The 25,842-nt window shown below is 45.4% G+C and overlaps 1 protein-coding gene across 1 annotated transcript in view; it reads right to left on the bottom strand.

Moving 5' to 3' along the window:
- MED12 (mediator complex subunit 12) overlaps positions 1 to 25,842 on the bottom strand; it is a 573,790-nt gene that overhangs the window by 29,700 nt on the left and 518,248 nt on the right. The window contains exon 37 of the mRNA XM_029607961.1: positions 15,455 to 15,605. Within this exon, the coding sequence (XP_029463821.1) occupies positions 15,455 to 15,605 (151 nt within the window). The remainder of the gene's footprint in view (positions 1 to 15,454; positions 15,606 to 25,842) is intronic.

Here is a 25,842-nt window from a genome sequence, read left to right as displayed (position 1 = left end):
ATAAGGCAGATTTGAAGCTCTTTGGATTTGAATAGGCCGATTTCCAATCTGGGGGGGGCAATGATGGAAGAATAATCTTTACTAAGGCAGTAATTTTAAAATGAGCGCTCGTGCACCCATACATGCATGAATCAGCATGCAAGTGAAGACATGCTGGAACATTAAATCATGGGTGCAGTTGCGTGCGTGTTTTAAAATACACCAACTGTGCGTATGCATGCTAATTTTAAGAGGTTATTTGCGCAAAGCTAGCACGTGTGTCTTCCATAGGACTGTCAGCAGATTTTAAAACATGCTTGTGCAAGGCACATTCCCAGTTTTTTAGTTAGTCCACCAGTTTGCCCAGTTAATACTAAGGGTCTGTCAGACCCCTCTGGTTCTTCATCCAGCACACCCTTCAGTTGACCTGGACCCCTCACCCTGCCCTGTAAGCCTTAAAACTCAAGATCTCTACAGACTTGCTCCTCTTCAGGAGCAGCAGTAAAATTACACAGAAATTTAGCCTACGAGTGCTGCAGTTTTTGTTTTTAAATTATGTAGTTAAACACTTAAGTGCCAGCCCCACCCCAGAACGCCCATGCCACACCCCCTTATGTACATGTGTGCATATTTTTGTATGAGCAATGCTTTTAAAAATTAACCTCTACATGTAAAGAATACTGAGTTCCACATTAGGAATTACTACTCGGGAAAAGGACTGAGTCATCGTGGATAATATCTTTGGCTCTCAAGCTCAGTCGGGCCGATACAGTAAAAGTCGCGGGAGAGCGGGCAAATGCCCGCTCTCCCGGCGTGCGCACAGGGCACTCTCCTGTGCGCGCGATTCTGTATTCAAATGAAGGCCCGCGGCAAAAAGAGGCGCTAGAGAGAATGTTTTCATGGACAGAAAATTTGGATATTTCCGGATATCACAAGAAATACTCAGGACCGAAAAGAAAGTTTCTACTGATGAAAGCCGAAATAATCTCGATGGGGGCTAAGTTTAATCTCTGTTATCCGTGTAAATGCCTGTTAATGTATCAAAATACTAGATATCTATTTATTGAACCTACCCAACTCCGTACATATCTGGATTCGCACTCCTAAAGTAATAATTCATGGGGGGCACGGCAATTGAAATGTAATTGTATGGGATTTCTAAACTTTAATTATGGTTTAATTTTCTTGTTATGATTGCTCCTTTACATCTTGATCTCCCCAATATTACCTATAATAGATATGTTTTGCCTAAACTTAGATACATATTTCTTAATTTGTATTATGTTCCTATACAAAATTGTATCTAACTTTTTCTTGAATTGTGTTCTGTTTAAATATGAAAATTCAATAAAAATAAAATTAAAAAAAAAATCTAATTGTTCCTGATACAAGCAAGTTTTTTTGTTTGTCAATTGAAATTTATAAATAAAGAGTTAAAAAAACCCCACAAAAAAACCCCATGACTCACATGCTTATTATTTATAGCTGCGACAGGCCCTTAGAGCCCAGCTGGACATTGAGCGTCCTTTGCAGCCTTTAAATGGAATGGAGAAATTTCCTGTTGATAAGATTTGCAGATGCGGGGTGTTGCACTGATTTATCATGATATCTTAGAGGGTAAATATGGCGCTGATATGCCTCAAGCCCTTACAGATGTTTGGAATGAAGATTTGGGATTATCTTTGGTCAGTAGAGATTGGAAACCTATATGGGCCTCCGCACATCATATTTCTATTTGTGCAAAAAGGGTAGCTTTAATGATACACCTATTGCATAGAACCTATAGAACCCCTGTGTTTTTGCAAAGATATACTCAGGTTCAGATGAAGCCTATGGGAGGGGTTGCAGGGAAACTGGGACCTTTCTGCATACGTGATGGCACTATCAGAGTACTCGCCATTTTTGGTCTTTAGTTACATAAAAGATTGCTGATATTGTGGGGCTCCCCTCTTTGTTGGGCCAAGATTCGGTCTCCTAGGTAGCTGGGTTAGCTCTTCAGTACCAGTTAAGTATAGGACCTTGATGGGCCAATTGCTACTCGCGAAAGATTTACTAAAGCGACCTTCTGGAAAATAATCCTCATTTGGATTATTGGCAGAACCAGATACGTGACATTGCTGAAATTGAAAAATTGTGCCATCATTAAATACTACCGAGCGGTTGTACTATGTACTAATTTGTACCATACCTTTAAGTGGATTTTTCTCTGCAATATATGCCTGAAAATGTGGTTAAATAAAGAGGTTATAAAAAAAAAAAAAAGAGAAAAGGTATAGAGGGGTAAAGTTGATAAAGCGGATGGAAGAGTTCCCTTATGAAGAAAGGCTTGTCTAGTTACAGCTCTATTGTAGAAATGTATAAAACCATAAGTAAATAGGGGATGGTTATTTTCCATATAATATGCATATTTACTGAAGCACAAACCAATGCCAAGGAGTAGCCAAGTAGTTAGAGCCACAGACTGAGGAACCAGAGAAACCAGGGTTCAAATCCTGCTGACATTCTTTGTTACCTTAGGCAAGTCATTTTGCTCTGCATTGCCTCAGGTAGGGGCCAACTACCTGAGTCAATGCCTAAACTGGCAATTACCTGAGGCATTCAAGCCTAAACTGTGTTAGGCTTGAATGCATGGCAAATAATGTTTAATGGTGAGTCTTAATCAGGGAGGGCTATAGTGGGGAAACAGTGGGTCCTGCACCAACTGTCCAGCATGTGCAACTTTACTTTTTTTTTTTTTTTTTACATTTCAGTTGCTTTGAAGGGGCAGTGGCAATGTTTGGGTCAATTGGGCCTTTTAAACAGATGGCAGTCACAGACTGCATTAATGATGACTGCAGCTTTGGGAACCCAAGATATTAAAGATTTTTGTAAGCAGTTGAAAGCTTCTTTATTCTAAGAAGCATTTGCAAATATGCTATTGTAATTTCTTTTTTTATCTGTTTTAAATCTGTGTTGATTTTAATTTATTTTTTATGTTGATAGTGTTTTACACTATTTTATGTGATTTTGTACACTACCTAGTATCAGTACCCCTGACCTTTATGGTCTTTATACAGGTCTGTTTCTAAGGCCAAGTCCATAAGCAAAACTCATCACCGCTGTCTGAATTTTCAAGGCGCTCATTGAATAACTGCACAGAGTGGCATTTGCATTAAGAGACATATGGGGGTAGCCTGCACGGCACAGCAGTTACTACCATAAGAAGCTTGCTGGGCAGACTGGCTGGACCATTTGTTCCTTGTCTGCTGTCATTACTATGTTTCTACAATATATTTGATTTAATTGGTTTGTAAATTTTTTTTATAGATAAATACCACATCATAGTAAATAGACCCTTAAGATTGTATGCCCTCTAAGGACAAAGAAATAAAAATACCTACAGTACCTGAATGTAATCCACTTTGAAGTGCTGCAAAAAGTGGAATATAAATCTAAATAAATAAATAAATAAATAAATGCATCTACTGTACCTGCATGTAACTTGCTTTGAGCTACCAATGAAAAGGCATGATCTAAACAAATAAAATAACTGGAACTGGGGGACATTCCATTATACTAACTGGTGGAAGATTTTAAACACATGTAAGATACTATATTTTCAGTTAATGCACAGTTAAGCTGTGCAATTTGTTGCTGAAGGATGAGCTCAAGGTCAGTAGTATAGCTGGGATTAAAATAAGTTTCAACAAATTTCTTGAGGACCAAATTATTTAACAATTAATAGCCAGGTAGGCTTGGGGAACTCCACTTTTCCTTGCTAGCAGCATGAATATTTCTCCACATTTGGATCTTTTGGGTGCTTCTTCCAAGTGACCTGTTCTGGCCACTGTCTGAGTCAGGCTGATGGACTCAATGGAGAATGGTTTAACCCACTGTGGCACTTTTATGTTAGTTTCACTGTCTGAGAACACAATGTTAGGTTTGATAGACCTTGGTTTGACCCAGCGTGGCATTTCTAATGTTCAGTCCTGGCCCTCTGATACCGGGACCAGTCCTGGCCCTCTGATACCTGACAGATCAGGTAAGAGATGGATCAAGTGGCTCAGGTCTTGGCCAAGTCCCCAGTGTTGGCCCACACCTAAGTCAGAACTCCAACATCATGCTCAGGCCTAAGCCATGGCCCCTGCCTTGGACCTCTGCCTATGCCTTAAGCAAGGCCCCAGGTTCAGCCCTAGGTCTAGGCCGAGACACAGGAATTGTACTAGGGCATGGGCCATGGCCCCTGATTTGGCCCTCGGCCTATGTCCTAGGCAAGGTTCTGGCCTCAGGCCTAGGCCCAATGCATTCATTTTAAATGAATGCAACAGATAAGGTTCTTTTCATTCTGGGGGTCTCTATTCATTTCGGGGCCCCCATGAATGAAACAAACTGCCTATATTCGTTGTGTTTTTGAAACGCCATGAAGTTAGCAAGTAGCTCATTTAAAACAATTTGAAGAAACTTCTTTTTCACTCAGTGCATAGTTAAGCTCTGGAATTCATTGCCAGAGGATGTGGTTTCAGCAGTTAGTGTAACTGGGTTTAAAAAAAGGTTTGTATACATTCCTAGAGGAAAAATCCATAAACTGCTATTACTGTAATTAATAAGCAATAGTAGCTTGTGATTTATCTAATGTTTGGATACTTGCCAGGTACTTGTGACTTGGATTGGCCACTGTTGGAAACAGGATACTGGGCTTGATGGACCCTTGGTCTGACCCAGTATGGCATGTTCTTATGTTCTTATGCTTAATGGACCTTGGATTGGTGAGTATTGCTTTTGGAAATTTTAGAACTTGAAGTGGGGGAGAGGTGAAATAGTGGGGTATATTCTTTAGTGTGTGTGCCTGAAATAAAAAGCAGGCATAAGGTAAGTAATTCTAGTGTTTTATTAATTTATTAAAATATTTATTGGCCACATATAACAGTACTAAGCGGAGTCTCTCTCTTTCCCTTCCTCTCACCCCTAGCTCATTTTTTGATTTATAGGCAAAAGACACTTTCACATTAAAAATCAATCAAGGTTTTATCTAAAACACAGGACTGTTCCAGTCCTTTTCAAGAATTTAATTATCCCCTTACAGGTAACTACTAGATTAACAGCGAGCATACCACAAAAATTGAAAGGACTAATTTACTCATACCTTCTCCCTTAGCAACAATATTAAGATGAAGACAGCAGTCCAGCAGCGAGATGGGGGCCCTTCATGTCTCTGGCACTGAGTGTAACAAGTATGATTTGTTTTTACCACTTGGTGAGAGATTGCATGTGTGCACCCAGTACAAAGAACTCCTAGCTCTCAGAGAACGAGTCCAATCACTGGAGACTAGAGTAGCAGATCTGGAGGAGCTGAGACAGACAGAGATATATAGAGGAGACTTTCAGGGCATAGTAGTCAAGTCCTAACTTCAGTCTGGCAGCCACGGTCCTGCCTTGGAGGAGGAAGGTCACCTGATTAGAAAGCATCAGTCTGGTGTAGCAGGAAGTAATCCTGTAGCAAGGATCTGCTCTCCAGGTGATGCCCTAGCTTCTCGCACTGAGGAAGAGTCTCCAGGGCTACTGATCAGGAGGGAAGGGTTAGGTCAGCCGTCATGGTTTGCGATTCTATTATTAGGAATATAGATAGTTGGGAGGTTGGTGGACCTGAGGATCTCTTGGTAACTTGCCTGCCTGGTGCGAAGATGGCAGACTTCATGAGAAGCCTAGATAGGATTTTAGACAGTGCTGGGGAGAAGCTGTGGAACATATGGGCACCAATGACATAGAACAGTGTTGTGGTACATATGGGCATCAATGACATAAGACAGTGTGGGAGGGAGGTTCTGGAAGTAAATTTAGGCTTTTACGTAGAAAGTGGAAATCCAGAACCTCCAGGGCAAACAGTGGAGTGCCTCAAGGATCTGTACTTGGACCAGTGCTTTTCAACATATTTATAAATGATCTGGAAAGGAATAAGACGAGTGAGGTTATCAAATTTGCAGATGAAACAAAATTATTCAGAGTAGTTAATCACAAACGGATTATGATAAATTGCAGGGCCACTTAACGAGATTGGAATATTCGGCATCCAAATGGCAGATGAAATTTAATGTGGACAAGTGCAAGGTGTTGCATATAGGGAAAAGTAACCCATGCTGTAGTTATACGATGTTAGGTTCCATATTAGGAGTCACCACCCAGGAAAAAGATCTAGGCATCATAGTGGATAATACATTGAAATTGTCGGCTCAATGTGTTGCAGCAGTCAGAAAAGCAAACAGAATGTTAGGAATTATTAGAAAGGTAATGGCGAATAAAACGAAAAATGTCATAATGCCTCTGTATCGCCTCCATGGAGAGACCGCACCTTGAGTACTGCTCTGGTCACCGCATCTCAAAAAAGATATAGTTGCACTGGAGAAGGTACAGAGAAGGGAACCAAAATGATAAAGGGGATATAACAGCTATGCTATGAGGAAAGGCTAAAGAGGTTAGGGCTGTTCAGCTTGGAGAAAAGACAGCTGAGGGGGGATATGATACAGGTCTTTAAAATCATGAGAGGTCTAGAATGGGTAGATGTGAATCGGTTATATACTCTTTCGGATAATAGGACTAGGGCAGTCCAAGCAGTTAGCAAGTAGCACATTTAAAACTAATTGCGCAATTAAGCTCTGGAATTTGTTGTCAGAGGATGTGGTTAGTGCAGTTAGTGTATCTGGGTTTAAAAAAGGTTTGATAAGTTCTTGGAGGAGAAGTCCATTAACTGATATTAATCAAACTGACTTACTGGCATCAAGATGACTTACTGGCATCAGTAGCATAGGATCTACTTAGTGTTTGGGTACTTGCCTGGTACTTGTAGCCTGGTTTGGCCACTGTTGGAAACAGGATGCTGGGCTTGATGGACCCTTGGTCTAACCCAGTAAGGCAATTTCTTATGTTGGGCTGCATTCTCTGAAATTCTCCCTGTTCCATATGTAGGAGCCCAAAGGCAGGCAGAGCACTGGAGTTTCAATGCATGGATGAGACAATGGTACAGGGAACAGGGATTCTGTCTTGTAAGGAACTGTGCAAACATTTGGGGATGGGGGGAGTCCTTTCCAAAAGGACAGGCTCCACCTTAACGAGGGTGGAAACCAGGCTGATGGCATAAACATTTAAAAAGAAGATAGAGCAGCTTTTAAACAGAAAGAGGGAAGTAGACAGTCGCTCAGCAGCGCATGGTTTGGAGGGAATTCTCTTTGAAAGTTATTAATAACAGGAAACTTAGGGCATCCCAACAGAGAGGTTCCAATAAAAGCAAAAGTAATCTATGTGCCTATAAGTAAAGAACCACCTGAGTTAAAATATTCCAGATTATCCCTGATAACTGATAAGTAGGTTAATACAAACAAAAAACATACTTTGAAATGTATTTAAAATCTAGAAGTCTAAGAAGTAAGATGGGAGAGAGATTGTACAGTATTGAATGAAGAGGTAGAGATATTTGGCATCTCACAGGCCTGGTGGAAGGTGGTTAACCAATGGGACAATGCTATACCAGGAAACAAATTATATTGCAAATGCCCCCCACACCAAGTGGATCAACTTGGTGGGGATGACACTTTGGGGCGGATTTTAAGAGCCCTGCTTGCGTAAATCCGCCCGGATTTATGCGAGCAGGGCCTTGCGCGCCGGTGCGCCTATTTTACATAGGCCTGCCGGCGCGCGCAGAGCCCCGGGATTTGCGTAAGTCCCAGGGTTTTCCGAGGGGGCGTGTCGGGGGCGGGGCCGAGCGGTGCGCCGTTTTCGGGGCGGGACGCGGCATTTCGGGGGCGGGCCCGGGGGCGTGGTTTCGGCCCGGGGGCGTGGTTTCGGCCTGGGGCGGTCCGGGGGCGTGGCCGCGCCCTCCGAAACCGCCCCCGGGTTGCGTCTAGGCGCGCCAGCGGCCTGCTGGCGCGCGGGGATTTACTTCTCCCTCTGGGAGGCGTAAATCCCCCAACAAAGTAGGGGGGGGGGGGGTTTAGACAGGGCCGGGGGGGGTGGGTTAGGTAGAGGAAGGGAGGGGAAGGTGAGGGGAGGGCGTTAGCGAATTCCCTCCGAGGCCGCTCCGATTTCGGAGCGGCCTCAGAGGGAACGGAGGTAGGCTGTGCGGCTCGGCGCGCGCCGGCTACACGAAATCGGTAGCCTTGCGCGCGCCGATCCAGGATTTTAGCAGATACGCGCGGCTAGCGCGTATCTACTAAAATCCAGCGTACTTTTGTTTGCGCCTGATGCACCTACAAAAGTACGCGAGGGCGCCCTTTTTGAAAATCTACCCCATTATGTTTAGGATGGCATAGCGTTCAACAGGATAAAGATCTTGCAGGTGACTAAATGCACAGCAGAATCCTCATGGCTAGAAATCCCATGTGTGTTCGGGAAGAGTATAACAAAAGGGGTATACTGCCATCGACCTGGAAAAAATGATCAAATGGACAATGAAATGCTAAGAGAGAAGCTAATAAATTTAGCAGCACAGTAATAATGGGAAATTTCATTTACCCCAATATTGACTGAGTAAATTTAACACCAGAACATGCTAGATAGGTAAAGTTCCAGGATGAAATAAATGACTGCTTTGGGAGCAATAGGCTCAGGAACAAGAGAGGGAGCCATTTTAGATCTAATTCTTAATGGAACGCGGGATTTGGTGCGAGGTAACGGAGGTGGGGCCACTTGGCAACAGTTGATTATAACATGATCATATTTGACTTAATGACTGGAAGGGGGACAATAAGTAAATCTACACTTCTAACACTAAAGGCTGGATTTTAAAACTCTGGCGTGCATAAATCCCGGGGTTTATGCACGTGGCCGGGCCTTACGCGTGCCAGGCCAATTTTCAAACGGGCCAGGCCACACCCATAAATCCTGGGACACGTGTAAGTGCCTGGGCCTTAAAAGGGGGCGGGCCAGGACAGCATCATTCCTTGCTGCCGGCTGGCTTCCTCCTCCGAGAGGTCTTCATTGGCGAGAAGCTGTTGGACCCAACGCAGCCCGGCCCGTAATGCAAAATTACTACAAATTGCCTCTCGGGCTCCAAGAACGGATACTTCGAAAATCTTCTTAAGCTGGATCTCCAGCTTTCGATCCTGGAGGTCCTTCAGTGCCGTGGCCCCTGTGACCGGGATAGTAGTCCTCTTCGTTACCGCCGAGACTGCGGCATCCACCTTCGACACCCGAAGAACTTCCAGGGCGTACTCAGGCAAAGGGTAAAGCTTATCCATAGCCTTTGTGACTTTCAGATCCAAGTCCGGGGTATCCCACTCACGAAAGAGAAGGTCCGTAGCAGAAAAATGAAAGCGAAATGTCATGGGAGGGCCACTCAAGCCCAACAACACAGGATCCATTGAGCCAAGACAAGACTCCTCGGGAGGCGCAGCAATCCCTAACTCCTCCAAAATGGCGGGAATGAGAGGTCCCAGCTCATCTCTGCAGAAAAGGCAGATCACCCTCGGGTCGTCCCCTCACCCCCTGCGACGGTGTGCCGTCTCCTTCTACCCCCCACGGGGGTGGGGACGGCTCCTCCTGATCCTCATGATCCGTAGAGTCAGAGGGGGAATCCGTGTTCTCCCTTGGGGGGATAGCCCGCAATGGGCGCTTTGACCTGGCTGACTCTTGTCCGCAGGATGTGGGCCCTCAGAGCCCCCTGACTGTGGCGAATGTCTCTTATAGGCTTTGTGGGCCTTAAAGGCCCTACGCATTGCCAGAAGAAAATCTGAAGAAAAGGAGGAAAAGGAGCCCTCCGAATTTGTTCCTGCATCATCCCCCTTCCCTCCCCCTGCTGCTCCCGCTGGCGAGACTGGCCGCGAGACCGGTCTCTGCGGGGAGAGGAAGGGCGGGGAATTCCTGGCCCCCGCCAAAATGGCGGGTTTTCCCGCGCTTATCGGCAGCTGCTTGGGGAGAGCAGAGGAATGCTCCCCGACCACAATCGCCATTGTCAGACACCTCACCACCACCCCCCGAACAGATCCAGATGGTCCCTCGCCTCCGGGGATGCAGGCTGAGCACAGCCCATCCCGCGAGAGGTGCGCACTCCCCGAGCCGCAGGCTGAGCACAGCCCATCCCGCGAGAGGTGCGCGCTCCCCGAGCCACAGGCTGAGCAGGCTGACCCTCGCGGCATGCTAGAATCGGAGCGCCGAGAAATCAAGTTAAAAATTAAAGATCGGGGGGGGGGGGGGGGAGGGGAGAGAGAAAATTCGACTGCTGACCGCCGCAACACAAAGTCCCGAGAGCCGCCGCCCACTGCGCTACTAGTTTTATTTATATATTTTTTTCTACCTGAGACGCTGTCCCTCGTTGGATCCTGAAGCGGTCTGGCTGAGGTGAGTAAGTTGGGCTTTCCGGTATCACCCCAGCTGGGCTGTGAAAACAAGCAGGGTCCTCGACCCTTAGCACCAGCAGCCTACAAGACCAGGGGGGATGGTCCCCTCAGGACCTGCCAACCCCCTGGGAGGCACAGACCGGCACTACACTCTGCAATCTTCTTCCTCCCTTTTTTCTTTTAAACTTAATTAAAAAAAGAAGGAATCAACACACTCTATCTAAAACCCCTTTCTCTCTGTATTTATTTATTTTTTTTAAATCAATTCAGACTGTGGGCCATGCACCCGGACCATCTGCTGGAGACAGAGTAATACTGGCAGGCTGTGGGTGGCACCCTGGTATTTATGGCAGAGCCTGTCAAATCTAGCTCTGTCTCCATCTGCTGGTGCGGAGGCAAAATCCAGGAGTCTGGACTGATCCGGTACGTACAGGGAAAAGGGTTTTAGAGGGTGGGAGGAGAGGGGAAGTGAAAGGGAGATTAGGATAGGGGGGTAGGAAAGTTCTCTCCCAGTCCGCTCCTAAATTGGAGCGGACTGGGAGGGAACTGGGGAGGGCCCCAATGCGCCGCCGCACGAATGTAGACAAAGTTGACCCCCTTGTGCGTGCCGCCGCCAATTTTATAACATGTGCACTGGTGCACGCATGTTATAAAATTGCGTGTCCATGTGCATGCACCAGGTAGCATGCGCACGTGGACCCACTCGCCCATCTTTTTAAAATCTACCCCTAAATTTTCAAAATGGAGAGACTTTGATAAAATGAGGAAAATAGAAAAAAAACTGAAAGGTTCAACTACAAATGTTAAGAGTGTACAACAGGAATGGACACTGTTTAAAAGTACCATTTTAGAAGTGCAATCCAGATGTAATCCACACATGAATAAAGGTGGAAGGAAGGCCAAACGACTGCCAGTATGGTTAAACGGTGAGGTGAATGAGGCTATTTTAGCCAAAAGAACTTCCTTCAAATATTGGAAGGATTCATCTGAAGAATAGGAAAAATTATAAGCATTGGCAAGTGAAATGTAAAACATTGATAAACAGGCTAAGAGAATTTGAAAAGAAGCTGGCCGTAGATGCAAAACTCATAATAAAAACGTTTAGAAATATATCCAAAGTAGGAAGCCTGCAAGGGAGTCAGCTGGATTATTAGATGATCGAGGGATTAAAGGAGTACTTAGGGAAGATAAGGTCATTGTAGAAAGATTAAATGAATTCTTTGCTTTGGTGTTTACTAATGAGGTTGTTGGGGAGATACCTGTTCCAGAAATGGTTTTCAATGGTAGTGATTCAGATGAACTGAACCAAATCATGGTAAGCCTGAAAGATGTAGTAGATCAGATTGACAAACTGAATAGCAAATTGCCTGGATCAGATTGTATACACCCAAGGGTTCTGAAAGAACTAAAAAATGAAATTTCAGATCTATTACTAAAATTTGTAACCTATCAATAAAATAGTTTATTGTACCTTAAGACTGGAGGGTGGCCAATGAAATCCCAGAATTTAAAAAGGGTTCCAGGGTTGATCAGGAAACTAGACTGGTGAGCCTGACATCAGTGCCAGGAAAAACCATGAAAGCTAGTCATAGAACATAAAGATAGATATGGTTTAATGAGACAGCCAGTATGTATTTACCCAAGGGAAGTCTTGCCTCACAAATCTACATTTTTTGAAGGGGTTAATAAACATGTGGATAAAGGTGAGCTAGTAGATTTAGTGTATTTGAATTTTCAAACGGTATTTAACAAAGTCCCTCATGAGAGACTTCTAAAACAATTAAAATGTCATAGGATAGGGGGCAATGGCCTTTTGTGGATTGCAAACTGGCTAAACGATCGGAAATGCAGAGTACGATTAAATGGTCAGTTTTCTCGTGAGAGAAAAGTAAACAGTGGAGTGCCTCAGGATCTGTGCTTTTTCATATATTTATAAATGATCTAGAAAGGGGAATGATGAGTGAGGTGAACAAATTTGCAGATGACAATTATTTAGAGTTGTTAAATCACAAGTGGATTGTGATAAATTGCAAGAGGACATAAGAACATAAGAAAATGCCATACTGGGTCAGACCAAGGGTCCATCAAGCCCAGCATCCTGTTTCCAACAGTGGCCAATCCAGGCCATAAGAACCTGGCAAATACCCAAAAACTAAGTCTATTCCATGTAACCATTGCTAATGGCAGTGACTATTCTCTAAGTGAACTTAATAGCAGGTAATGGACTTCTCCTCCAAGAACTTATCCAATCCTTTTTTAAACAAAACTATATTACCTGCACTAACCACATCCTCTGGCAACAAATTCCAGAGTTTAATTGTGCGTTGAGTAAAAAAGAACTTTCTCAGATTAGTTTTAAATGTGCCCCATACTAACTTCATGGAGTGCCCCCTAGTCTTTCTACTATCCGAAAGAGTAAATAACCAATTCACATCTACCCGTTCTAGACCTCTCATGATTTTAAACACCTCTATCATATCCCCCCTCAGTCGTCTCTTCTCCAAGCTGAAAAGTCCTAACCTCTTTAGTCTTTCCTCATAGGGGAGTTGTTCCATTCCCCTTATCATTTTGGTAGCCCTTCTCTGTACCTTCTCCATCGCAATTATATCTTTTTTGAGATGCGGCGACCAGAATTGTACACAGTATTCAAGGTGCGGTCTCACCATGGAGCGATACAGAGGCATGACATTTTCCGTTTTATTCACCATTCCCTTTCTAATAATTCCCAACATTCTGTTTGCTTTTTTGACTGCCGCAGCACACTGTACCAACGATTTCAATGTGTTATCCACTATGACACCTAGATCTCTTTCTTGGGTTGTAGCACCTAATATGGAACCCAACATTGTGTAATTATAGCATGGGTTATTTTTCCCTATATGCATCACCTTGCACTTATCCACATTAAAGTTCATCTGCCATTTGGATGCCCAATTTTCCAGTCTCACAAGGTCTTCCTGCAATTTATCACAATCTGCTTGTGATTTAACTACTCTGAACAATTTTGTGTCATCTGCAAATTTGATTATCTCACTTGTCGTATTTCTTTCCAGATCATTTATAAATATATTGAAAAGTAAGGGTCCCAATACAGATCCCTGAGGCACTCCACTGCCCACTCCCTTCCACTGAGAAAATTGCCCATCTTCAAGACTGGAAGACTGGGCATCCAAATGGCGGATGAAATTTAATGTGGACAAGTGCAAAGTGTTGCACATGGGGAAAAGTAAATCACATTGTAGTTACATGACATTAGGTTCCATATTAGGACTTACCACCCAGGAAAAAGATCTGGGTATCATAATGGACAATAATTGAAATCATCAGCTCAGTGTGCTGCAGAAATCAAAAAAAGCAAACAGAATGTTAGGAATTAAGGAATGGTGAATAAAACAGAAAATGTCATAATGCCTTTGCATCGCTCCATGGTAAGACCATACCTTGAGCAGTGTGTGCAATTCTGGTCACCACATCTCAAAAAAGATATATTTTCACTGGAAAAGGTTCAGAGAAGGGTGACCAAAATAATGAAGGGAATGGAACAGCTCTTCTATGAGCAAAGGCTAGAGGTGTTCAGTTTGGAGAAAAGACAGCTGAAGGGGGCTAAGATAGAGGTCTATAAAATCATGAGAGGACTAGAAAGGGTAATTGGAATTGGTTATTTACTCTTTCAGATAATACAAGGACTAGGGTCACACCATAAACTTAGCAAGTAGAACATTTAAAACAAATTGGAGGGGCTGACTAGAAAGGGGAGCAGAGTGGAGGGGATACTTCTGAAGGGAATTGTTATTATGGTTTTATTAAAAACTTGGCACTGGGTACGGAGTAGATCTCACCATTATCCAAACAAATGTTTGTAACTATTATTGTTGAAAATAATAAAAACAGATTTAACCATAAAACAAATTGGAGAAAATTCTTTTTCACTCAACGCACAATTGAGCTCTGGAATTCACTTCCAAAGCAAGTGTTTAGGGCAGTTAGCGTAGCTGGATTTAAAATAAGATTTGGACAAGTTCCTGGAGGAGAAGTCCATTAACTGCTATTAATCAACTTGATTTGGGGAATAGCCACTGTTGTTACTGGCATTAGTAGCATGGGATCTATTTAATGTTTGGGTACTTGCCAGGAACTTATAGCCTGGATTGGCTACTGTTGGAAACAGGATGCTGGGCTTGATGGACCCTTCGTCTGACCCAGTATGGCAACTTCTTCTGTTAACTGTGTGAGACAGGATTCTGGACTCCATGGACCTTGGTTTGACTCAGCGTGGCATTTCTTTTGTTTTTATGTTCACTGTGGGAGACACAATGCTGGGTTCGAGGGACCTTGATTTAACCCAGCCCAGTACTCTTATGTACAAGATGCTGGGCCTGATGGACCTTGGTTTGACCCAGAATGGCCTATCCTATGTTTATATGACAGACATCACCACCAAATCCTTACATGGACAATTTTTTGAAGCGCATAACAGAATGCATTCATGGGAATTTCAGATGTACACCTGCTACTTTACTCCTTCCTTGCCTGTTCACAGAGGTGCAAAGTACATGTGCCCTTTCTGTGCACTGATTTTATACTACCCAGGTGGTTTCACTTGGAAAATTAGCTACAAACGTGCATGAATACTGACTATGCTACTGAAAACTACTTCTAAAAGTATAAAGCATTTGATGGTGTTTTAATATTTCTCAGTCCCAACGGATGGCTTTCAGCATCATTTTCACACAAATAGGAAAGAGAAATAATACCCCTTCAGGGTCTTCTTCAGGGGTCAGGCCCTTCAGTTTTGCAAATTATCCGTTCATTTACATCTCCTCACCAATATAAGATCCCGAGGGACTTCTGGAATAGGGAAATGCGGAGGTCAAGGGGAGCAGTTCTCCCTGAGAAACCTCACATACCACCCATAACAACAATTCCATTCAGTCCATTTCTAAAACCTCAGAACATTTCCTGTGGAGGGCCACACATCTGTGTCATTCCACAGGACATAAACCCCTTACTGCAAAAAGAAGCCCCTCTCTAATTTGTGCACAGTATTGGCTCCTATCTGCCTTTCCTTCCTCAATAGACTGATTTTCTCCTGTGCTTTTTATTTTAATAAACTCTCTCGAGATATGGCATCTAATAGAAATGCTTAAAAAAAAAATTTTTTTTTTACTGACCTGCTGGTAATGGCTGGTTCTGCGTATAGAGACCCACAGCTGTCTGTCCATAGGTCAGTCGTGCCATAGAGTTTGGAGGCTGATGATGCATGAGGTCTGTCGTCATTCCAACTCCATAGGACACCCCACGGCCAGGAGCCATCACAAACTCCTGTAAGAGAACAGAGTAAGGTGAAAGAGAAAGGAGGGACAAGGAGAAATAAAACCAGCAAAAAAAAAAAAAAAGACTGATGGTGGGATGTGGAGAGACGAGCAAGTTTGCTTACCGTAAACGGTGTTTTCCATAGATAGCAGATTAATTAGCCATGCTATCTGGGTATGTCCTCCATGCCACTAGGTGGCGGAGCTCTCAAAGATCACCAAAGTCTTTTTGTGAGATGATCCTTCCTGTATCTTCCCGCATTTCCCCAAGTCTCCTCGGTCCTTATCCAAGCAAGATGAGATGTAATGGAAGAGCTGTCCGGGGAGGCGGGCGGGTCAGCATGGCTAATTCATCTACTATCTACAGAAAAGACCGTTTACGGTAAGAAAACTTGCTCTTTTCCCGTAGATAAGCAGCATGAATTAGCCATGCTGTCTGGGAGTCCCCAGCTGCAGTATTGAGCGTTCTTTGTTCATATGTGGTACTGAAAATAATATGCTCAATACGGTAAGGAACATAGGTGGACAGTTCTCAATGGTTGTTGTGATGAGAGGCAGAGGTGCTTGTCTTAAGAATAATCTGTCCCATGTGTGCATCATCCGTGGTCTGTTTGTCCAAACAGTAGTGGAATGTGAAGGTATGCAATGAAGACCATGTGGCTGCTTTACAAATGTCCAAGATAGGCACTTTGTGGAGGTGGGCAATTGAAGCAGCCATCACATGAACCTGATGTGCCCTGGGTGAAGCAGATAGCGTCTCTAGTTTTTGGTAACAGAAGTGAATGCAGTTGGAGATCCAGGACGAAAGTGTTCTCTTGGATACGGGGAGTCCTGGTGCATTCGTGTTAAAGGATAAAAAGAGTTGAGAGGGTCTGTGAGCAGATTGCGTGCGTTGTTTATAATAGGCAAGGGCTCGTTTACAGTCTAATGAATGTAGTCATCGCTTGCTCTCGATCGCATGAGGTCTTGGAAAGAAAGTAGGGAGGCTTATGGTTTGGTTTAAGTGGAATGCAGAAACCACCTTCGGTAGTAAGTTAGGATGTGTACGCAATGTAACTTTGTCGTGGTAAAACTGAAGGTAGAGTGGGTAGTGAACTAAGGCTTGTAATTCACTGATGCGTCTTGTAGAGGTCAGGGCAACCAAGAAGAGTACCTTCCAGGAAAGGAAAGGTACCTGGGATGACAAGTTTCTAATGGTTCGAAGGGTGGTAGCATGAGTTGTTCAAACACTATGTTTTACGTCCCACGGTACTGAAGGTTTCTTAGTCAGGGGCCGAAGATGTAGGACACCTTTCATGAACCTGGAGACCAATGCGTGACAAAAAATAGGTTCTCCATTGAGAGGCATGTGGTAAGCCGCTATGGCGCGGAGGTGTACTCGAAGCAAAGCCGTAGCTAGACCTTCCCTGTAGAGTAGATGGAGATAATTTAGTAGGCGCTCTGGTGGACAGGTGAGTGGATCTGCTCCCTCAGCCGTACACCAGGACGTGTAACGTGTCCACTTTCGTTGATAACTGAGTCTAGTTGTTGGTAGAATATCCTGGAGATGAGGAGGGATGTTTAGGTTTTGGAATACGAGCCTTTCAACCTCCAAGCAGTGAGATTCAAGAATGAATGCAGTGGGTGCAGTAGAGATCCCCCTTCCTGGGTAAGCAGTTGAGGGCTGTTGCCTAGGGGGATCGGTTGGTGTATGGACAATTGAATTAGGTAGCTGTACCAGGGTTGACATGCCCATGCTGGGGCAAGGAGAATCAAATCTGCTTTGTCTTCGATGCATCGCTGGACTGTGCGAGACAGGTATCTGAGGGAATGCGTAGAGCAGGTCTTGGGACAGCCATTGACAGCCGGCTGGGGTATACAGCTGGTGACAGCCGGTGTGGGCTGGGGTATACTGAGCAAAATAGTTTGACCTTCCTGTTGTGTTCTGTTGCAAAGATGTCGATCCGGGGATGACCCCAAGTGGAGAAAATTCAATTGGCTACCTCCTGCTGGAGTTCCCATTCGTGGGGGTGAAAAATCCTGCTTAGCTTGTCTGCTCTGGAGTTGTTGATTCTCGGCAGGTATGTGGCTCGTAGGGAGATTCCTCTACTGTGAGCCCATTCCAGGATTCTTATAGCTTCTTGGCAAAGGTTCCATGAACCTGACCCTCCTCCTTTGTTTATGTAGAACATTGCTACCTGATTGTCTGTGTGGACCATGACAATCTGGTTTTGGAGCCTGTGCTCGAAAGTTTGGAGGGTGTATCGAATGGCCCGGAGCTCTAGAAGGTTTATGTGTAGGGTTCGTTCTCAGTTGGACCATTGTCCCTGAGTTTGTAAGTGTGTGAGATGGGCTCCCCAACCTGAGGGAGATGCATCTGTGGTGAGTATTGTCTGATGACAAGGGGGGCGTAGATACGAGCCCATTCTTAGTGCCGGTGGTGTTCTCCACCAGTGAAGATCTCGCTTCATGTTGGTTGTTCTGGCGACCTTAGTGGAGAGAGGGCTGCGAAACTGGTCCCATTGTCTCTTTAGACCCCATTGTAAACGATGCATATGAAGATGCGTGTGTGGAACTATATAGATGGCTGCCGCCATGTGGCCCAGGATGGTGAGGATTTGACAGGCTGGAGCAACTGTACTACCCAGAAGTCGATGGACGATCGTTGTCAGAGTAATCGCTCGAGGTTCTGGCAGGAAAGCTTTGTCTCGAATGGTGTCAATATGTGCGCCGAGGAATTGCAGGCACTGAGTAGGTTGTAGGTTCAATTTCTCGTAGTTGATTAGGAGGCCCAGATGGTCTAGGCAAGAAATTGTGCAGAGTAAACTGCTTCGCAGGGCTGACTGAGTGGGGGCTACTAGTAGCCAATTGTCCAGGTAAGGAAAAATCTGTACTCCCTGTCGGCGAAGGAATGCCACTGCTACCGCTAGGCATTTCGTGAAGACCCTCGGGGTGGAGGAGAGTCTGAACGGTAATACCTTGTACTGGAAGTGTCTCTCGTTCATGGTGAAGCAGAGATATCGCCAAGATTTGGGGTGCATCAGTATGTGTGCATGCGTATCTTTCAGATCTAGTGAGCACATCTAATCTCTGGGTTGTAGGAAGGGTAAGATGGATTTTAGGGATGTCATCTTGAATTTCTCTTTTTGCAGGTATTTGTTGAGAGATCGTAGGTATAGGATGGGGCGTAGCCCTCCAGATTTCTTGGGAATGAGGAAGTATTGAGAATAAAATCCTTGTTGGATTTGTGGTGATGGTAATTCTTGGATACACTCTTGTTGGAGTAGGTGATCTATCTCCTGTAGGAGAGGTGTCTGGTGCATCCTCTGATGTTTTTGGATAACCAGATGTGGGAGGGGAGGGCGGGTTTGGAATTTTAGGGAATAACCCTTCTCTATTATATTGAGGACCCAAAGGTCGGATGTAACGGTGCTCCAGGCTGGTAGGAATCACGATAGTCTGCCCCCCACGGTGTGATTCGGTAGTGGTGGTAATGCTATTCTTAAAAACCGTGTTGGTTTTTGGTGGGATGAGCTTCTGTTGATGGTTTGTGTTGTCGTGGAGCTTGAGGGTGTTGATGATATGGCTGAGGGCGGCTGGATTGATAAGGCGGTGGTCGATATGACAAGTAGGATTGGTAGGTGCGACGAGGGTAGTTTGTTTTCTTGAAAGACGATGACGTTTAGGACCTTCTGGCAGGCCAGTTAATGACAGGACTGCTACTTTTTGCTCTTTTAATTTAGCTACTGTCTCCGCTAGCCTGTCACCGAAGAGGTTGTCTGGATGACATGGGAGATCTGTTAACTTCTCATGGACATCATCTCTTACTGCACTCGACCTGAGCCAGGCCATGCGGCGGGCTGCGATGGCATTTGAAGTGGCCTTCGCCGATGTTTCAAATCCCTCATATATAGAACAAAGGAGGTGGAGAAGGCCCTCCTCCATGTCAAAACATTCCTGAGGAAGGCGGGCATCTGAAGAGGCATCCTGCAAGATGGGTCTAAGGGATTGAAGGCACTCAAAAAAGTATTGAGTGACGTAAAATTGATGATTTTTGTATTTAACATGTCTGATCGATAAGATTTCTTTCCGAAATCATCCAAGTATCTGTGGTCTCTTCCCGGAGGGGTGTTAGCATGGAGCCCTGATTTTTGCGGTCTTTGCATTGCCGATTCCACGACAATGGAATTATGGGGAAGCTGTACCGTGTTATAATAGGGTGAATCCCGCATGCGATACTTTAAATCTGTTTTTCTTGAAGTTGGTGGTGAGGTGAAAGGAGATTCCCACGCCCTCTGCATTAGGGAATCAAGAACTGAATGTGCTGAAATTGCTGTAGGCTCTGACGGGGTATCAAAAATTTTTAGAATACCCATCATTTCCTGTCTGGGATCTGGAATCTTGACCCACCTTCTCTAAAAACTGCAAGTAGGTAAGGTCTTCTGGGGGTGATACTGGCGCCAATGGAATCTCCGCTGGATCGGATGGGTAACCTGTAGAGGTGTCGGAAGAGATTGAATCAGAAGAAAATGCTCTTTCGGAGGAGAAGGAATGCAAGGCTGATGTCTGGGTGTAGGATTCGGAGTTTGGGGCCTTTGAGGAGGTAATGGAGCCTCAAAAGGTTTGTTCACTGGTGGTTGATTCTGCTGTTCTACTAATCTCAAGAATTGGGATAAGATCAGTGATATCTGAGAAATTGCTTGTGAAGCCAACCCCGATGGAGGGGTATTTATTTATTTATTTATAACTTTTATATACCGAGGTTCAATTAACAAGATTAATTATCACTTCGGTTTACATTACAACCAGCAAAAAGAACAGAGACAGAGTCTTGTTTTACAATGAACAGGGTAGAAATAACCTTGATAACATAAAATGGGTGAAAGCAGGTATAGTGACATGGGTCAATATAACTTGGGCGAAAGCATGGCAATTACATTGGGGAGGACTGTGATGGGGTAGTACTGGTTGCGTTGGTATACCTGCTGGGGGTAGTGCTGCCAGCAGTATGTCCGAATCCGGTGCTCTGGGTTGAGCTATGTCAACCGATGGTCGTCCTACTTTTTCATACAGCGGGTCCTGTAAGCTGGAAACCGTGCTGTGTCTGGGTGCCCGGAGAGTCCTGAAAACACCTCCGATGAGGTTGAAGCAGTGTCAGAATGTCTTGGGGAAGATGGATCTCCCTCCAATTCTACATTCAGTAAGAGAGAAGGCTCCCTGGGTCTTTTGTGACCGGAGGAGTGTTTCTTGCACGGTCTGGAAGCGGGCTGCATCGGCAGTGTCGGTGTAGAAGGAATTAAAGATGGTCCTGTAGAAGGCTGCGTCGGCAGCGTCTGTAAAATAGACGAGACGTCGGTGCGCGTTGACGCAGGACAGAGTTGGTGGATGTGCGTCAATGGGAATGAAATCCGGCGCAATGTGCTTCGGTAGCCCTTAGAGGCATTGATGTGCCAGTGTTAGCTTCGTGCATCGGCATCGCCATGCTTCGATGCTTTCGACGAAGTTTTTTTGCTTCAAGGCAGCCAGCGCATCTGCCGCGCCATGCGTCGATTTTAAACGGGTCTTTTTTGGCGCCAAATCCGAGGGTCCGGGGGGGGGGGGGGCTGCTGAAGCCGCCTGACAGTGAGATGGGGCTTTTGAGCATCTGTGGGGGCCCAGGGAGGATTTTGTAGAGACCTCTGATGGGGCATAAGAGCCTGATGGTGCTACACGAAGCTGCTCAATCATGGCAGCTCTTTGCCTCTGGGCCCGAGGGGACATGTGTCCGCAGTCCCTGCAGTTAGCCTGGTCATGGTTTGGACCTAGGCAGATGTAACAAACCTGGTGTCTGCCTGTGACGGATATTATCTTTCTGCATTGGCAGAACTTAAAGCCTGGTGGACGAGGTATAATGGGATTCTCTGCCAATCCAGAGGTGATTTTGATGGGGTTTTTTTTTCCTGAATAATCGCTTTCTCACAGAGAGAAGAGAGCTCCATGTGTTCTCTGTCACGTGGAAAAAATTGGACTGAGGAGACTTGGGGAAATGCAGGAAGATACAGGAAGGATCACCTCACAAAAAGACTTTGGTGATCTTTGAGAGCTCCGCCACGTAGTGGCATGGAGGACATACCCAGACAGCATGGCTAATTCATGCTAATTTATCTACGGGAAAATCCTAAAAGCCACTAAGATGCATGCCTGTTTTTATATGATTCAATTAACATTTTTACTGATTTGTGTAGCATGGAACAGGATAAATTGAATTTTTTTTTTTTTTAAACAGGTCAGGTTCAGCTGTTCTAATTTAAAGCAGTTAGCCAAGCTCTGCCCTTTCTAATATCTGAGGTATTGGTAACCTTTTTTTCCTCCTTTAGGATACAATATCAAATCTATGCTGACGACAACCAAATATTTCTGCTTTGGCAGCCTGCATATGAAGCAGCTTTATTTTACCCTAACACTTGAGTGTCTACCAATAGACTTATCTTTAATTTAAAGATTTTGGCTCAGATAAATCTGTTCACCTAGTTACACAGCTGGACAATGTTGTCTTTTACTGTTCAGGTAGAAAAACTGGAAAGCATAACTAACCCACTGAATACACTGTCAAGATCTATATCAAAGAGCAGGGGTAAATAAAATTACATCAACATTTTTACCAATAATTTTTGTTACATTAAAATTCTTTGCTAAAAATTATTAACAGTTGTATAGGAAAATTGGTTCTTACCTGCTAATTTTCGTTCCTGTAGTACCACGGATCAGTTCAGACAGTGGGTTGAGCCTCCTGTCCAGCAGAGGGAGACAGAGAAAAACTGAAAAGGTATCTTATATCAGGACAATGCTCACCCTGCGTCCCTTCAATATAATCGATATCAAAGCAGCCAAAATAGCATAGAGAACCAGGATAAGATCAAGCAAGTAAACAACTATCAAAATGAAACAAGAAATTCAAACATGTATGAAAAATGCTCTTACACAGCTATATATATATATATATATATATATATATATATAGCAGTTACCTCCGATGCCTTACAATTCGGATGAACTTCCAGTGTCTTAAAGCTCAAATAGGAAGTAGAGAATCCCAAAAAGAACCTGTGAAAGAGAAACTCCGAGCGGACGTAGCAATGTAGATGTCGTCAGGGCGAGAGTCTGGACTGATCCATGGTACTACAGGAACGAAAATTAGCAGGTAAGAAAAAATTTTCCTTTCCCTGTACGTACCCGGATCGGTCCAGATAGTGGGATGTACTAAAGCTTTCCTAAACAGGATGGGACTGAGACAGTCCCACTCGAAGTACCTGTCTGCCGAAAGAGACAAAGACTGGCGCTTGAACATCGAGGCGATAATGACGTGCAAAGGTATGTAGGGTTTTCCAAGTAACTACTCTGCAGATTTCTTGCGGCGAGACTGACTGACTCTCCACCCAAGAGGTAGCCCGAGAACGTAAAGAGTGAGCTTTTAAGCCCTCCGGAACCAACTGGCCCCGACAAATATACACCGACGCAATCGCCTCTTTTAGCCAGCGAGTGATAGTAGCTTTAGAAGACTTATTCCCCTTACTTGGCCTGCTCCATAAGACAAAGAGATGATCAGAGACTCAAAAATCATTCATTACCTGCAAATATTGCAGTAGGATCCTCTTCACATCAAGATGCCGTAGATCCGCGCCAGGCGTGTTCACAATGTCCTCTGGAGAAAAATCAGGGAGCTCCACTGACTGATTTACATGAAAGGAGGAGACAACCTTTGGCAGGAAGGATGGGACTGTTTTGAGGAAAACACCTGAATCAGAAAAGCAAAGGAAAAGCTCCCTACAAGACAGTGCTTGGAGCTTGGATACTCTCTTGGCTGAGGAAAGAGAGACCAGAAAGACAGTCTTAAGGGTCAGATCCTTAAGTGTGGCTCGCCAAAGGGGTTTGAAGGGCGCCTTGCAAAGAACGCGGAGAACCAAATTAAGGCTCCATGACGGACAAGTAGCCCGGACAGGCGGGTTCAAGTGCTTAGCCCCTCTGAGGAACCGAATGACATCCGGATGGGTCCCCAATGCGTAACCATCGACCTGCCCAAGGAGGGAACAGAGCCCTGAAATCTGTGCCCACAAGGAATTGAAAGACAAACCTTTGGAGAGATCATTCTGCAGGAAGGAGAGAACCTGGGACACCGAAGCCTTACGCGCCGGAACTCCAGACTCAGCGCACATAGTCTCAAATACTCTCCATACCTGAATATAAGCCAGAGAGGTAGAAGTCTTATGGGCCTGCAACAGAGTGGAGATAACCTCCTCCTTATAACCCTTCTTCCTTAGTCGCCGCCGCTCAAAAGCCAGGCTGCTAGACAAAAGCGATCTGCCTGATCGAAAAATACTGGACCCTGTCGGAGCAGGGGAGGACCGTCCGTAGCGAAGTTCACCAGATCCGCGAACCACGGTCTCAGAGGCCACTCCGGCGCCACGAGGATGACTGGCCCCCTGTGGAGTTCTATTCTGAGTACCTTTCCCACCAGAGGCCAAGGTGGGAACACATAAAGGAGGACGTTGTGAGGCCAGGGTAGGACCAGTGCATCCACTCCTTCAGAGCAGTGCTCCCTTCTGTGGCTGAAGAATCTGGGGGCCTTTGCATTGCTCAGAGTAGCCATCAGGTCTAAGTGAGGGACCCCCCCCCCCTTGTGCACAATCAAATCCATCGACTCTCCGGACAACTCCCACTCTCCGGGGTCTAGATGCTGACGACTCAGGAAGTTGGCTTGAGTGTTTTCCTACCCCGCAATGTGGGAGGCCACTAGCCGTTCCAGATGGCACTCTGCCCAGGGTAGCAGCTTGCTGGCTTCCAGGGCAACTGGACGACTCCTGGTGCCCCCCTGGCGATTGATGTAAGCTACCGTGGTGGAATTGTCGGAGAGGACTTGCACAGCTTTGCGATGGATCAAGAGCAGAAAGGTCTTGAGAGCCAGACAGACCGCTCGGGTCTCCAGACGATTGATGTGCCACTGCGACTGGATTGGGGTCCATCATCCCTGGGTAGACTGATTCTGACACCCCGCTTCCCAACCGGAGAGGCTGGCATCCATTGTCACAACAATCCATTGAGGTGTCTGCAAGGGCATCCCCTTCAATAGGTGGGCGAGAGAGAGCCACCAATGCATGCTGTCGATGGTAACATCGGAAAGTGGTAAGGGTGTCTGAAACTCCTCCGAGACCGGCTTCCAGCGGGATAGCAAAGCTTTCTGCAAAGGACGCATATGCGCAAAGGCCCAGGGAACCAAATCTATAGTTGAAGCCATAGTGCCTAGAACCTGGAGATAATCCCAGGCCGTGGGGACCGTGAGAGATAATAGATGTTGGACTTGACCCATGAGCTTGAGTGCACGGGCCTCAGGTAACAGAACTTTGCCCACACGAGTGTCGAAGCGTGCTCCTAAGAATTCGAGGACCTGAGAGGGCTTGAGGTTGCTCTTTGAGAAACTGACTATCCACCCGAGGGAGGTGAGAACCGACAAGATCCTGTTGACTGCTATCACGCAGGTACGGGTGGACTAGGACTCCCTCCTGCCGGTTGAAGGCTGCAACTACCATCGTGATGTTGGTAAATGTGCGTGGCGCGGTGACAAGACCGAATGGGAGTGCTCGAAATTGAAAATGTCGTCCCAGGATGTTGAGACGAAGAAATCTCTGGTGTTCCTGGCAGATCGGGATGTGAAGGTAGGCCTCCATCAAGTCGAGAGAGGCAAGGAACTCCCCTGTACGAACTGCTGCAATGACTGCCTTCAGGGTCTCCATAAAAAAATGGGGAACCTTGAGGGCCTTGTTGACTCTCTTGAGGTCCAGGATCGGTCAAAAGGAGCCGTCCTTTTTGTGGACAACGAAGTAGATCGAATACTGGCTGGATCTCTGTTCCTGGAGGGGGACCGGAACTATGGCTCCGAGTGCTTGAAGCCTGTCGAGAGTCTGGCACACCACTGGGTGCCTCAGAGTTCCACAGGGAGAGATCAAGTAGAGGTCCGGGAGATCCTGAGCAAACTAACGTGTAGCCTCTTTCGATTACTTCGAGGACCCACTGATCCGAAGTAATTTTGGCCCATTCCTCGAGAAATAGGGACAGCCAACCACCTAAGTCTGGAACGGAGGAATGGGCCGGCCGTATCTCATGGTGAGGACTTTGCGGCGGTGCCTTGATGGGTACCATCTCGGAAGGACCAACTGCTCCAAAAGGAGTGAGACCATGTTGGAGACCTAGTGGAGGTGTTTCTTTGAAAAGCTCCACGTGGCTTGTTGTACCTG

The sequence above is a fragment of the Rhinatrema bivittatum genome, chromosome 6, assembly GCF_901001135.1.
Source record: "Rhinatrema bivittatum chromosome 6, aRhiBiv1.1, whole genome shotgun sequence".
NCBI lineage: Eukaryota > Metazoa > Chordata > Amphibia > Gymnophiona > Rhinatrematidae > Rhinatrema > Rhinatrema bivittatum.
Note: the sequence above shows the minus strand (reverse complement) of the source record. Positions and strands in the feature narration are given on the sequence as shown.